This window comes from Leuresthes tenuis, unplaced genomic scaffold (assembly GCF_036924035.1).
Source record: "Leuresthes tenuis unplaced genomic scaffold, fLeuTen1.0.hap1 SCAF_14, whole genome shotgun sequence".
In the NCBI taxonomy this organism is placed as follows: Eukaryota; Metazoa; Chordata; class Actinopteri; order Atheriniformes; family Atherinopsidae; genus Leuresthes; species Leuresthes tenuis.
The window spans coordinates 32,981,193-32,995,695 of NW_027325368.1; the positions used below are offsets into that span (position 1 = coordinate 32,981,193).

The 14,503-nt window shown below is 42.7% G+C and overlaps 1 protein-coding gene across 1 annotated transcript; it reads right to left on the bottom strand.

Moving 5' to 3' along the window:
- Nucleotides 1-3,419: 3,419 nt before the first annotated feature.
- mrpl37 (mitochondrial ribosomal protein L37) lies at nucleotides 3,420-11,847 on the bottom strand. Its single transcript, XM_072363955.1, has 8 exons — nucleotides 11,323-11,847; nucleotides 10,870-11,053; nucleotides 9,550-9,665; nucleotides 9,183-9,371; nucleotides 8,938-9,092; nucleotides 8,694-8,825; nucleotides 6,394-6,468; nucleotides 3,420-3,685 (listed from the first exon to the last, which is right to left on the bottom strand). Exons 1-8 carry the CDS (start codon nucleotides 11,717-11,719, stop codon nucleotides 3,608-3,610), a joined length of 1,326 nt encoding a protein of 441 aa, XP_072220056.1. The 5' UTR covers nucleotides 11,720-11,847; the 3' UTR covers nucleotides 3,420-3,607.
- Between the last annotated feature and the right edge of the window lie 2,656 nt (nucleotides 11,848-14,503).

Consider the following 14,503-nt stretch of genomic DNA (forward strand, 5'->3'; position numbering starts at 1 on the left):
TTCTCTTCTCAAGGGCACTGCTAGAGATTTGGGCAACAGCTAATTGTTTTTAATGGTTGTTTGGTCTATAAAATGTTGGGAAAAGAAAATGCTTATTACATTTTTCTAAAGTCTTAAGTGCCTTACCTTTTTGAAAGAGGTTTCTGTGTCACATAAGTGGATGTACATTGTGAAGTTGTTACATTGATCATGTACATTGATACAACAGAAGTTTCAAGTTTATTATATATTAAAAAAAAATTAACAATGGAGTTTTGTTTTTCTGTATAAGATTAGATTCTGTAAATTTTAAGTTGACTAGTAGTATGTAGACATCAATGTATTTGAGTTTAATATGATTCAATTTTTTTAATTGATTCTTACAGTCTATAGGTTGTGCACAGGTAAATCTTTTGAGTTTAAGATTAGTCAATGGAATTTAATGTAAATAAACTTCATTAAATCAATTTAAAAGAGTTGTCAGTAATTAGAAATATGCGAAAACTAAGTAAAATATTTAAATTAAGAGACATTGAAATTTACAAAACAAATAAATGAAGAAACTAAGTTAGCAGAACATAGATTTTTTACGTTAGTTGACTTAAAAATGTTATTACCATTACTTAAATATTCTTAGGTAATCAGTTACAGCAAACATTTTGAGTATTTTGAACTTATCAGGGTTTACAGTGCAGATCTAGACCCGAGTACGAGCGGAAAGTATTATCCTGTTTTTTTTTTTTTTTTTTTTTTTTTTTTTAAAATCAGAGATGGGTTAAACCCCACAATGTGACTGTTAAGGAGATGGTATGCTGTCCAGACATTGAACTGCTGTCAGTTCGTTTCTCTGCGTTCTATGCGCCCAGAGAGTTGCCATAGACAGTCCTCATCGTTGTTTACATTCCCCTGAGGGTGGCACCTACAACGGTGTGTGATATCATCCATGACGCCGTTGCTAGGATACAGACCCAACAACCTGAAGCATTCATTGCAATCACAGGGGATTTCAACCACGTCTCTTTATCCTCCTGCATGACTGGCTTTGTTAAGTATGTGGACTGTCCAACACATGAGGACATTAGTTCTATGCTAATTTGAAGGTGGCTTACAGGGCAGGTTCTCTTCCACCACTGGATAGATCTAATCACAGCATGGTCTATCTACAGCCCACATACCGACCTTGCGTAAAAAGTTTTCCTGTTACTACCAGATCTTTCAGGAAGTAGTCACCAGATACAAGTGATGCATTGAGAGACTGCTTTGATGTCACGACTGGGCTGTACTGCTGGAGGAAGAAAAAAAAAGAAAAAAAAGGACATGGACAGAAGGGTCAGCACCATCACTACATTGACTTCTGTAGGGACACTGTGATTCCAGTGAGGACTGTAAGGTGCTATCCTAATAAGATCACCAGTGACGTCAACGTCCTGAAACAGAAAAAAAAAAAAAAAAGTAGTTCCAGAACGGGGATGGAGAAAAGCGCAGGAGTGTTCAACGGGAGCTTAAGAACACACTACGTCGAGCTAAGGTGGAGTACAAGAAAAAGGTAGAGACAGCTGAAGAATAATAACACCAAGGAGGTGTGGAGGGGCATGAGGACCATCACTGGATACAGACTGAAGAACTCTCAGTCTGTGGAAGGTGATGATGACAGAGCCAATACTTTTTACCAATATTTCAACAGGTTTGATAAGTATGGCTTTTTCCACCTCTGCTGCTGCTCCCTCCACCCCCACCACTTCAGCTGCTTCCTCCGTACTGCTTCCACTGCCGAGCTGTACTTCCACCTCAATGGCAACTCGCATCGCCAAGCCGCCTCCTCCACCCAGCTGCACCTCCACCTCTACAGCAGCTTCCACCACCAGGCCTCCCGAGCCTAACTGCACCTCCGCCTCTGTGGCAGCTTCCACCACCAGGCCTCCCGAGCCTAACTGCACCTCCGCCTCTGTGGCAGCTTCCACCACCAGGCCTCCCGAGCCTAACTGCACCTCCGCCTCTGTGGCAGCTTCCACCACCAGGCATCCTGAGCCCAGCTGCACCTCCACGGCAGCTTCCACCACCAGGCCTCCTGAGCCTAACTGCACCTCCGCCTCTGTGGCAGCTTCCACCACCAGGCATCCTGAGCCCAGCTGCACCTCCACGGCAGCTTCCACCACCAGGCCTCCTGAGCCTAACTGCACCTCCGCCTCTGTGGCAGCTTCCACCACCAGGCATCCTGAGCCCAGCTGCACCTCCACGGCAGCTTCCACCACCAGGCCTCCTGAGCCTAACTGCACCTCCGCCTCTGTGGCAGCTTCCACCACCAGGCCTCCGAGCCTAACTGCACCTCCGCCTCTGTGGCAGCTTCCACCACCAGGCATCCTGAGCCTAACTGCACCTCCGCCTCTGTCGCAGCTTCCACCACCAGGCATCCTGAGCCCAGCTGCACCTCCACGGCAGCTTCCACCACCAGGCATCCTGAGCCTAACTGCACCTCCGCCTCTGTGGCAGCTTCCACCACCAGGCATCCTGAGCCTAACTGCACCTCCGCCTCTGTGGCAGCTTCCACCACCAGGCATCCTGAGCCCAGCTGCACCTCCGCCTCTGTGGCAGCTTCCACCACCAGGCCTCCCGAGCCTAACTGCACCTCCGCCTCTGTGGCAGCTTCCACCACCAGGCCTCCTGAGCCTAACTGCACCTCCGCCTCTGTGGCAGCTTCCACCACCAGGCATCCTGAGCCCAGCTGCACCTCCGCCTCTGTGGCAGCTTCCACCACCAGGCATCCTGAGCCCAGCTGCACCTCCGCCTATGTGGCAGCTTCCACCACCAGGCATCCTGAGCCTAACTGCACCTCCGCCTCTGTGGCAGCTTCCACCACCAGGCCTCCTGAGCCTAACTGCACCTCCGCCTCTGTGGCAGCTTCCACCACCAGGCCTCCTGAGCCCAGCTGCATCTTCACATCTGTGGCTGCTCTCACCGCCTGGCCTCTTCAGTTCAGCTGCCCCTCCACCTCTGCAGCAACTCATACCACTAGCCCTCCTCCGTCCAGCTGCACCCCCACCCCCATCTTTATGATCGATACCAACATCACTCCTGTTGTCATCCCTCCGCTACAACCTGAGCAGCTCCTCCTGTCTCTAACTATGGAGGAGGTTGGAGCTGAGCTCAGGAAACTTCAGGCGGGGACGGCTGCAAGCCCACATGGAGTCTGTCCAAGGTTTCTAGCAGTCAACTAGCAGTTCCTGTTCAGAGGCTCTTCAATATGAGACTTCAGATCGAAGAAAGCCTAGGTGCTGTGGAAAACCTCTTTAGAATCTTTTAGTTGCCCTCGTTCAGCTTATCAGCATTCTCACTGCTGTTACGAAGGAACAGCGTTTTCTAATTAAACTAATGAGGATGAGAACCAATTTAAACTTAAGAGATTTAAGAAAAAGTTATTGGTAATAGCAATGCCAGAAACCAAACTCAGAGTGATTTTATTAAACTAATTCTTACATATAGATGAAGTTCATCACATGGAAGTGAATAGTAGTTTCAGTCAGTTCAAATTGTCCATAAAAGCCCACAGGTTTTCCTGTGTCACTGCTAAAAATGTGTACATTTACACACACACACACACACACACAGATTTGTGAGGTAAACAGTAGTCCTACACGGCTCCATGAAGGTACAAGGCCAGGAACTTTGAGAATGTTCCCGGTTTGTATCCTGCCAGACCAGCTGGTACCTGCAAAGAAAGTTACAATTATCAGTAAGAAAACTACATTATTTCCCACTGCTTGTTTTTGACCTTTTTACCACACAGTCAGTTTTAAAGGCCTATATAATACTGTCCCATATGGCCAAAACTCAGCAATTTCAAGTACAATCAATTTTAAATGGGCCCCTGTTTAAGTTCCACAAAGTGCTTCCACAAACTGCATTTCTTATTCACTAAAAATGTGACCTAAACCAGAACAGGTATATCATACATAGACATTTATGTGGCATATATTATACGTAAATGACTGACTTATGTGACATATCACAGATTTGCAGTATTGAGCAGAAACATTTACAGTTGCTGAGAAGCTGGAAAATCTTCCATTTTGCTTTAACAACAGATATTGCATTTCTATTTGGAGTTTGAATAAAACTTAACTTATTAGTTTATTGACCAGTTAATTAATCCATCCATCCATCCATCCCTCCTATGCTCATCCTTGGCCAGGTCAAGGAGACAACAGTTCCAAGAGGGAAACAGACATTCCTCTGCACAGCAACACTCTCCAGATCTTGGGGATTCTGAGGCATTCCCAGGCCAGAAGGGATATATAATTCATCCAGTGTCACCTCCTCAAAATCTTAAACCATAGTTCTCAACCAATTGGTTGACCACCCATCCATCCATCTTTTATATCCGCTTAATCCAACTCAGGGTCGTATAGGTACTGGAGGCTATCCCAGCTCTCACTGGGAGAGAGGTGGAGTACATCCTGGACAGATTTCCAGTCCATCACAGGGCCATTTATTAATCCAAAAATTACATTAATTAGTACACACAACATTACTAAACTATTAGACAACATAGTGATTAAAGACTTTTTCAGCTCTACTGCAACAACAAATTGTACAAGAGGTAATACCTGACCCCTGTAACAGCCCTAAGCAATGACTGCTAATAGAAATAAATGACTAATGACAATTAGTTTCTTTATTTCATACTGGAACAACGTCATTTTTGCCTTAGGATAAATAAGGTATTTTCAGTTTCAATTCAAATCAATATCAAAACTCTTAAAAAAATTTAATAGCAGTTCCATTTATTATCACTACAAAGAACTGTGATGTGCTTATTGGATTACTTATGGGTCTCTCCAGGACTTTCATCATATGGTAGTGAAGCCGTTTTTTGATTTGCCGTTGCGTTTTCTCTTTTGCCATTCTGATTTGCACTTCAGGGTCACTGTAGAATAGTTAAAAAGGGCATCTCCCCCACTAATACTAGTGGGGAGAGACTGGGAGGTGTTCCAAGCAGCTTGCTTGCTCCAAGCTGCCTCCCACAACTCCACCACCGATCTCCAGAAGTACACCGACTCAGTCACAGCATACATCACCAAATGCACTGACGATGCAACAGTCACTGTCCGGACCAATCAGAAGTCATGGCTGACAGGGGAAGTCTAAAGGCTTTTGAAAGCTTGGAACACTGCCTTTAAAGCAGGAGACCAGGTTGGCCTGAAGACAGCAAGGGCCACGCGGCATCAGAGAGGCTAAGAGGCAGTAATCCAGGAGGATAGCCCACTGCTTCAGTAACAGCACAGACTCACGCAGCCTGTGGTGAGGGCTACAGTCAATCACGGACTACAAGCCCACGGCGCAGACCTGAGACAGCTCCACCTCTCTGCCAAATGAGCTTAACAGATTCTTCGCTGGCTTTGATGCACAGAACACCACGCCTGCACAGAAGTCCCCCCCTCTACCAGACGACCAGGCGATTACACTGTCTATGAACAGTGTAGGAAGAACACTCAGCAAGATCAAAGCCCACAAAGCTTCTGGTCCTGACAACATATCTGACCACATACTGAAGGACTGCGCAGGGGAACTCGCAGATGTCTTCACAGACATCTTCAACACCTCCCTGAGTCAGGCGGTTGTCGGCAGCAGCACATCCAGCACCATCACCCTGAACACGGGGGCCACCCAGGGATGTGTGCTGAGCACCCTCCTCTTCACCCTGCTGACCCAGGACTGTACACCGCTGCACAACTCCAACCTTCTCATCAAGTTTGCGGACCACACAACCGTGGTGGGTCTCATCAGAAACACAGATGAGACAGACTACAGGAGTGAGGTGAGCCTTCTAACCTCATGGTACGTGCACAACACATACACACACTCTCCCTGAATGTGGGGAAGACAAACAAGATAGTTGTGGACTTCAGGAGAATGCACGCCCAACACCCCCCTCTGACCATCAACGGTGCTGCTGTGGAGAGGGTGCGTAGTACCAAGTTCCTGAGTGTGCATGTCTCAGAGGACCTCTCCCGGACCACCAACACGTCATCACTGGCCAAGAAGGCTCAGCAACGCCTCCACTTCCTCCGCAAACTGAGAAGAGCTGGAGCCCCGCCCCCCTCATCATGTGCATCTTCTACAGGGAGACGATCGAGAGCATCCTATCAAGCTGCATCACGGTGTGATATGGCACCTGCACCGCCTCCTGTAGCAGGTCCCTTCAGCGCATCGTGAGAGCATCGGATGTATTGCAGAATTGACAATAAAGCTGACTTTGAAATCAATCTCATATATCAATACCAAAACAATGGTGAACAACTGCTTCAACTCCAAAACTGTGATGTAATGTATAATCGTCTATTTATTAGCCAGAAGTAGCACAGATTCAGCCTTACCGAGAGAGCACGGTAGAAAACTTGGGAGGGGCTAACATACCTTCACCTGCTTCCTCTTGATGAGTGGTCGGGCTTTTGCAAAGTCATACAGCTCAACATCTTCATCCAGCCACATCTGCAGTTGACAAAATCACAAGAGGAAATAAATACATGAATCAGAGTTTAAACCTTTAAACTGGTCAAAAAAAACACTAGTAGCTGTGAAAACTAGGCTTTTGAGAGCAATGTGAGAGTGTTTAGTCACCATTCAGACCTCACAACACAGCAATTTTCACTAGACGCTGCAGTTGGGAATACAAAAGTGAGCAAAGCTAAAACTTTCTTCACAGAATCACATGTACTGTCTGTAACATCTCACGTCAACACTCTAAACCAATGGATAACTAAAAGAAAACAACAATATATCGATTTTAGCATTTGCAAAAGAAAAAGCAATTCACTCCCAGTCAAACTGTGCAGGGCTGATGTCAGTTGTTCAATCAAAAATAATCTAACTATTTCACAGTTGTGTTTACTAGAAATACTGAACCACTATCCCTCCATGGGGCGGCTGTAGCTCAGGAGGTTCGACTCTGGCTTCCCCGGGTTACATGTCGAAGCGTCCTTGGGCAACACACTGAACCCCACGTTGCCTCCTGATGTATCCATCAGGGTATGAATGTGTGTATGAATGATTAGAAAGCACGTAGTTATGTGTATCTTAAGACGTGTGTGTGAATGTGAATGTGGCGTGTAGTGTTTGAAGCGCTTTCAGTGGTCAGTTTGACTAGAAAAGCGCTATACAAGTACAAGTACAAGTTACATGCTGTAACCCCTTAGTAATGGTTGGGACTGGCTGCAACTCCAGTTATGAATATACTGTTCTCTCAGACTGAGAATCCACATGCTACTACTACATATTAAAAACTCATTTAAACATGCTCCTTTTGGTGTAAAACAGCATTTTTACAAACAAAGTATTGGTATACTTATATCTTGGTATACTGGTACACCTGCACAAGACAATTAAACCCTTTCTGAGGGCCAATAGAAACTTCCCCACCAAAGGGGAATGTGACTACGGACATCAGCCGAACACAGGTTCACAGAGTGACATATATAGTGACAGTGAAACTATAAGCTGTCTTACAGATGGTACAACTGATCTCTCTTCTCTTTTCGTGAACAATTTGTTGACAGTTTCAGAGCAGTAATGTTGCAGCCCAAAAACATGTTTCTATAAAGAACATTAACTGTGTCCATTTTTCTGGTGAAAACAGCAGCATTCTAGTTAAAAACAAATGTGCACGCTTGGACTGAATTCAGGTTAAACGCTTTTATGTAGGGTGGGGATGTATTTTAGCTGGCTGAAAACTGCAATTAATGCAGCTACACCACATATATACCGCAGCTACCTTTTACCACATCCTATTCGCATAACCAGCAAAGTGTTTTTTTATCATTGTTTAATCATTTTCATACACACTTTTTTGGGATTCATGAGGATGAATGAGGACAGGACAGCATATTGTATAATATTTATGTGTTTTTGTTTATCTGAGGTTGCGATTACCCAAGGCCTGTAAAGGACCATATATATATATATATATATATATATATATATATATATATATATATATAAAATTACTTAACTTTTTTTTTTTTTTTAATAATGTCCTTATACTGTACATTTACTTTTAATGTGACAGAGGGTGTACTTCCTTTTCAACCCTAACTATATAATGGTACAGACTCCCTGAAGCATCGAATTACTGCTTTTTGTAGATTTTCTTTTTAAATAGCTTGTTTGTCTCCACACCATAGCTCTGTGTAAGTGTTGTTTGTATTCTAATTACAGCCCAACTGCCTTACAAATCTCCCCTATATTTTTTTATTTCAAACTTTCACTGCACACTTCAATTGTTGCTATATATTGAATTAGAAAATTTAAGTATAAAGTTGACAACTACTTAATTCATGGGTTTGATTTTGGCTTGTACGCCCCTATGTGCCACATTTGCTTCCAGAATATCTTACTTGGTGTTTCAAAATAGAACCAAATGCCTAATCTGACGGATAGGTATAACGGTTATAACAATAGTACAATGTAATTCTTATTTTACAACAACCTTTTTACTTTAATGGATTTTTGGAGCTTATAAAACATCAAGAGACAGATGATTTTCAAAGTACTTAATGCAGAGTTACTGGTCTATGATATACCTTTTTGGTCTCAGATTTATTCTGCATTATCTCTCTCAAAGCTTATCATTCATTACTGTAAAAATGCTCCTTTTCCTACCTTTCATATTGAGAGGATTTGATTTCTCTCATATCTAATAAAACGCTCACATATCTTACCTGGTTCTTGATGCCATCATCTCCTGAGAGATCTGTAGTGTTGAGCTGGAAAACCAGAAACTGGAAAAGCCTACCATTGGTCCCCACCGCCTGTACAGTTATAGGGCGATCTAACACACTTTGGGGCTGAGTCTGACAAAATAAATGTAAGAGAAAAGGACAATTGGGATGATGCAAAACAATGCGATTAGACAGAGTTATGGCAAAGCAGTTCTCACTTTGCAGTTTCTTTGTTTGTCCTTACCCCATACAGCTTGTATGCACGGGCTAAAGCGTTCCCAAAGGTAAACATGACCATCTTGGCTCTGAACTGCTCTGGGCGAAGCTTATAGTGAGGATCAGCTGACTCCAGGAAGTACAATGTATGGGCATGAGGATAAGGGTAGTCATCCCTGAAACCTGATTGAATGTGGGAGAGGTAAATCAGTTAGTCTAAAACCTAGAGATAATATTTGTACTAAGCTCTCCTTCAAGGGAACCTGGACACACCTGTGGAGTTCATCACCTCTTTGTACACAATCGCTTTCTGCAGGTCGATGGTGGGGGAGACGGGATAGAAAGTTTCCAGGATATGATCTAATGTGTCTTCAACTTCCTTTTTTCCAAAGACCTCTGGGAGAGGATCCATGCTGCTTTGCAGTAAACCATTCCGACCCCTGATCTGGAAAAGGTCCTCACCTGGTACAAAAACATGACAGGGTCGTCAGTTACAATACTGACTTCCCTGTTACAAACAAGCAATTCATGTGATTTGATTAATCATATCCAAGTCACACAAAGAAATAGGATGCCAGTTAAAGATTAAGTTAAGTTAGTTTTGTAATTGACTGATGTGAGTGCAAAAGGATTATGATACCCCTTTTCCAAGTGGCAGCCAATGAATAGTTTTCTGCAAGGATCCTTCTTCCGATGGCTGGGTGACTGGACTGTAGAGTTGCACACAAATGGAGCATGTTGAGGAGCAAAGTATTGCTAAGAAATAAACACAAACAATAAAAGGGTCGGCTTACATGACATAAAGTTAAAAGTATCATTTTTATCAAATGAGGCATTGTTGCTCATGTGTGGTCATAGTTGGGAAAGTGTAGGTGTACTTCTCAAAGAACCAAAATCAGAGAGACTGCAAAAAAAAAGACTTATTTGTATTATGTGTACAGCCAAATAATGCTAATATTCAAATACAATTTAAACGACAGAATAAAAGGCAACATGAAAGCAGAAACCCCAAACCAGGTAGTTTCCTGACACACTCCAAAGGTGTGCATGCAACTAGTGATTCTAAATTCATCACACGTTTGAGAGTGAGTGTGCATGTCCAGATCTTCCATTTTCAATGCAAAATCTGCCATCAAATGTTTTGGGAAAGAAGCCTCAACAGTGGTAGTTTAAGTAAGTAAGTAACAAAAAATATAAAAAATCTATAATAATGAAAATGCTTACGAACAAATAACAGAAGTGATGAAATCATAAAGTGAATAACTGTCAACTGATTTAATAAACTTGGCAGACATTTTTTTTTTTAAAGCATTGTTGTTTCAATAATGAACTTTGCTTTGAACTCATTATTCACAATACCCAACTAACAATACTCATTTACAGTGAGCATTTCTTGTTAGTTGGGCCTTACGGATGATTATTGCTTAGCAAGAATAGCAATAAAGTTCATCAGATCAGTTGACAGTTTTTCTATTTTTCAGTTCCCCAATGTACATTACATCAATCATCAGTGAATACAAATTTCCGTTAATACAATTAAATAAAAAAAATGTCTTCCACACTTGAGGCTACTTTCCTGAAAAGATAAAAGTCTGGCGTTGTGTTGCAGATAATAAATGATGATGTAAATTAATGAAATATGAAGGATGGTTATATTCCTTGTTCCATTGTGATTGTTTTGTTCTAGCCATCCCTCATGGTGCAACCTTGAAACCATACAGGATAACACTGGTATAAAAAAGCAATGAATGATTGCTGCTTCTTGGCTTGGACCAATAAAACCAATCCCCATTACTACTGATAAGAATCTAAACATTCCAGAGCCTTTATCTTTTGCAAAGTGCAATGTCTACAAAGGACCGCACCCCTACCACGTCATCCTATAGGATCCTACCTGCCCTCACTGTGAAACTTATGTCTAGTAAGTCAACACATTCATTGAATGTGGTTGTGTTCTTACCTGTATCTCCCTTTATTTGGTCGATCCACTGTCATGTCCCAGAACCGGGCATGTTTGATACTGTTCTGAACACGCTCATCCTGATATGGCAACTGATTTTCAGGAGTCTTTGCCAACGACACAAGTTGAGGAGGAAAACCAGACATCACCTTGGTCTTGGTCAACCATGCTGCCTGAAGCACACCTGAGACAGATATGGAAATTTGAAGAGGTATGAGGTTGTGAAATAACGTCATCACAAATCAGCTTTGTCACAAATCCCCCACCCAACCCAACTCGGTGGAGAGAAATTAAATGTCAGTACCCAAGCAATTCAAAATTAAGCTACTTTACATGCTAATGTTAAGCACACCTAAATATACTGCAACGTTTGGTGTGCTCGCCCGTCTTTGTAACTGTGAGGTTTGCACGTCAGCGAAGTCCTTTGTGTGTGACACGGTTAGGACATTCTACCTTCCAGCGCACTGGTCCTCTGGTTGTACACATAGCACGGTTTTTCTTTGAACAGTGGCATTTCGTGAGCAGGTGGCGACTTGTAGTATCTCGGGTCCTTGTAGTTCCTTTCCCACGGTGGGTAAGAGGGCTTGGTTAGCCCCGGGACATAATGCATCCTCTCTCCATATGTGACCATCTCCAGTCCGGGGATTTCTACCCTCTCCCTAGGTTTACGCGAAGGAAGGACCTTGACTGTCAAACGGTGACTGACACCGAAATGTCTCTGGGCCTGAAGGTGGCTGGCTCCTCCATGAGCACGCAGCAGTTCCAAATCATTCACACGAACTTTTTGAGGAAATAACGAAGCTACAGTTTTTAAACTCTGCAACATTTCTGGAAATCTATTACCATACATAGTACTGTCCTATTTGTTTTTCACGTTAACAAGAATAATAATGTTAAGGTAAATCTGACCTAAGTCATCCCCTGTCAGTTTCTGTTTTAAAAGAACGCCGCCATGCTAATGTGAAAAAACGTTTCTTCTTTTTCTTCTTTTCAGTTTACAGGAGGTATTACCACCACCTACTGGATTGGAGTGCGACATAGCGTAGAGAAGGAAAAAGAAAAATTCATGAACGGAAACATTTTTCAAAATAAAATATTAATAGTTATTAAAGGTATTTGAGGTAGTTTTTTCCAGACTACATCAAAGACAGGCTTTTGTACTGGAAAGCCTTAATAGACATATACTCAGTGTGCCTTTTCCAGCCATTCTTAAACATTAGTTTTGGGCCCAGGTATTGAAGAAAACTACTCAAATTTGTGTTACCAAAAAGTCACACTCATCAACCATGAATTAGGATTAGTGTGTTGTCTTCTATTATTTGTACATTCTTGGAGAGGGTGGTGGTTGGGGAGCTTACTGAAAAGGTAGAGGGGAACATGGGCCTGCTTCAGTTTGTTTAAGGATACAATGGGAGTCGAGAAAGCCAGCCTAACTCTTCTGGATACAACGCCCAAAGACCTGAACCTCAAACACCTGTGTCAGAATTTCATATATGGACTCCTCATCTGCTTTTAATACTGTGGAAATAGATACACTTCTGCAGCATCTTCAAAACCTTAAAGTTATTTAATATATTATAAAATTCAGACCACAGTCTGTTAGGGTGAATGGTTTAAGATAAGTGTAATTACTTTGAATACTGCTTTTCCTCCAGGTTGCAGGTGGTCACCCATTCTATTCTTAATATGCACAAATGAAGCAAACTAAGGCAATGGGCTGACATGTTTTAAATGTGCTGGTGACACGGCTTTGGTGTCTCCTCTGACTGATGACTACTCTCTTTGTACATACAGTATATAATATGGTCTTTACGATCCTTTGGATCCAGGAGAGCTCTCTGGATCTGATAATTAACAAAAATAAAGAGATGTGCTGTTGGCAGCATCAAGAAAAATACACCACACTGAAAAGTTTTGGTGTTAGAAGGTGCATTCTAACAGCAGTTTATTTACTTTCCAGGAGATATTATCATAGACAATATATGAAATTTGAAATATTAATTTGTATTATTTTTATTTATTTATTTTTTTCCCCTTGTCCTGTCCAGCATTATGGCAGCAGAATTGTAATCTGAATACCGTTAATGCCAAACAGATTTGCTTTGCCAAGGGAAGCTTTATGAATGTAAAGCTCCCCTTGATGCCCATCAACTGCTTTTTTATTTAATTTTGTTACAATATTTAACATGTAGCCGATGTGGCGCAACAGGCACATGCAGGGGCCAGCAGCCCCCCAGCCACCACAGACCCCGAACCTGCAGAACAATTCCCCCTCCTGGCCCCTCCCGCCCCAGGCAGCAACCAGGCAACAGGGGTGTGGGAAGACCCCTCCCCTCGCCCCTCTGTCTCCTCAATATTTTCTGATAGTGAGCAATTAAAACTGAGGCACAGGCAACCTTGTAGAACTGGGAGCGCGGCCCTCTGGGCAGCCTACATACCCAAAGAGCCCCGCCCACCAGATCCCACTCAGTGCTACCACCCCCCAAGACCTAATGTGTGTGTGTGTGTGTGTGTGTCTGATAAGTTGTAATGTCTAAGGTGTAATTAAAACAGGGGCGGGGGGCTGCAGAGTGCAACCAAGGGGACCACCAACGTCGTCCCATTCACTACACCCTACAGAACACACACCCCCAAAACCCTACGCGTGTCAGTGTGTGCTGTGTACAGGAGCCAGAAGGGAGAGGGGTATGGGGGGATATATGCCCTCTCCGGGGGAGAGGGTATATATCAGAGACTGGCTGCAATAGGCATCCCCCTTTCCTGGGACCTGCCACAGGGCAGGAGGACCTGATCTCCACCAGTTCCGGGCCCTATTCAGATAGCAACTGTGCACCTAGAAGGCACCCACAAGCCCCACCAGAGAGGGCCCCTACAAATAAACAAAAAAACAAACCAAGTTGTAAGTTGTAAGTCTGGTTGGTGGAGGATATATTTCTTAGATATTATAGACTTAAGTTGATATTCTACAAATTTATTGCTGCCTATCCCATGTTCTGATATGAGCTCATCAAATGAAATAAAGTTTCCATTTTGGATTATATGTTCCAGATGTTTTATTCCTTTGTTCTTCCATAGAGTTAAGTTTAGCATTTTTTTGTTTTGCAGGATGTCAGGATTGTTCCAGATGGGTGTAAGCTTACACGGGAGAAGTGATGACTTTGTAATCGTCACGTCCTTGGGTTTTGTTGTGTTTTTGTTTCTTGATATTTTTCTCTCATGATTATAGTTTTTGTTTTCATGTTTTAGGTTTATATTTAGTCAATAGCTTTTTGCCATGTTTCCCCTCACCTATTTAGTTTCCAGGTCTCCCTTTGCACTTTGCCAGATCCTCACCATCATTGATGTCAACATCATGCATGTTGTCAAGTTGGTCTTTAAGTATTCTTAAGTCCATGGTCATTGTCTTTTTTCATAGTTCAAGCCATGTTTTGTTTTGTTAGTTCATGTTCAAAATTAATTAATTTTGGAATTTGACTCAGGCGTGACTTTTTGTTTTGTATCCGAATAAATCAAGTTTTTCTTTATTTCTTTATATATATATATATATATATATATCCGGGTCCTACATTCTCGCCACACCACAGCTAAAGCCTTGTGACAGTTATTTTAAGAAATTCCCACCAGGCTGTCAGAA

Bases quoted from the DNA above. Each gene is read 5' to 3' on its own strand.
- mrpl37 (XM_072363955.1), bottom strand. From the start codon at position 11,719: ATGTATGGTAATAGATTTCCAGAAATGTTGCAGAGTTTAAAAACTGTA. The intron at 9,372-9,549 runs GTATCATAATCC...TTTTTGTACCAG, and splicing joins GGCTGCCACTTGGAAAAGGG to GTGAGGACCTTTTCCAGATC. The intron at 3,686-6,393 runs GTATGTTAGCCC...CTTTCTTTGCAG, and splicing joins TCAAGAGGAAGCAGGTGAAG to GTACCAGCTGGTCTGGCAGG.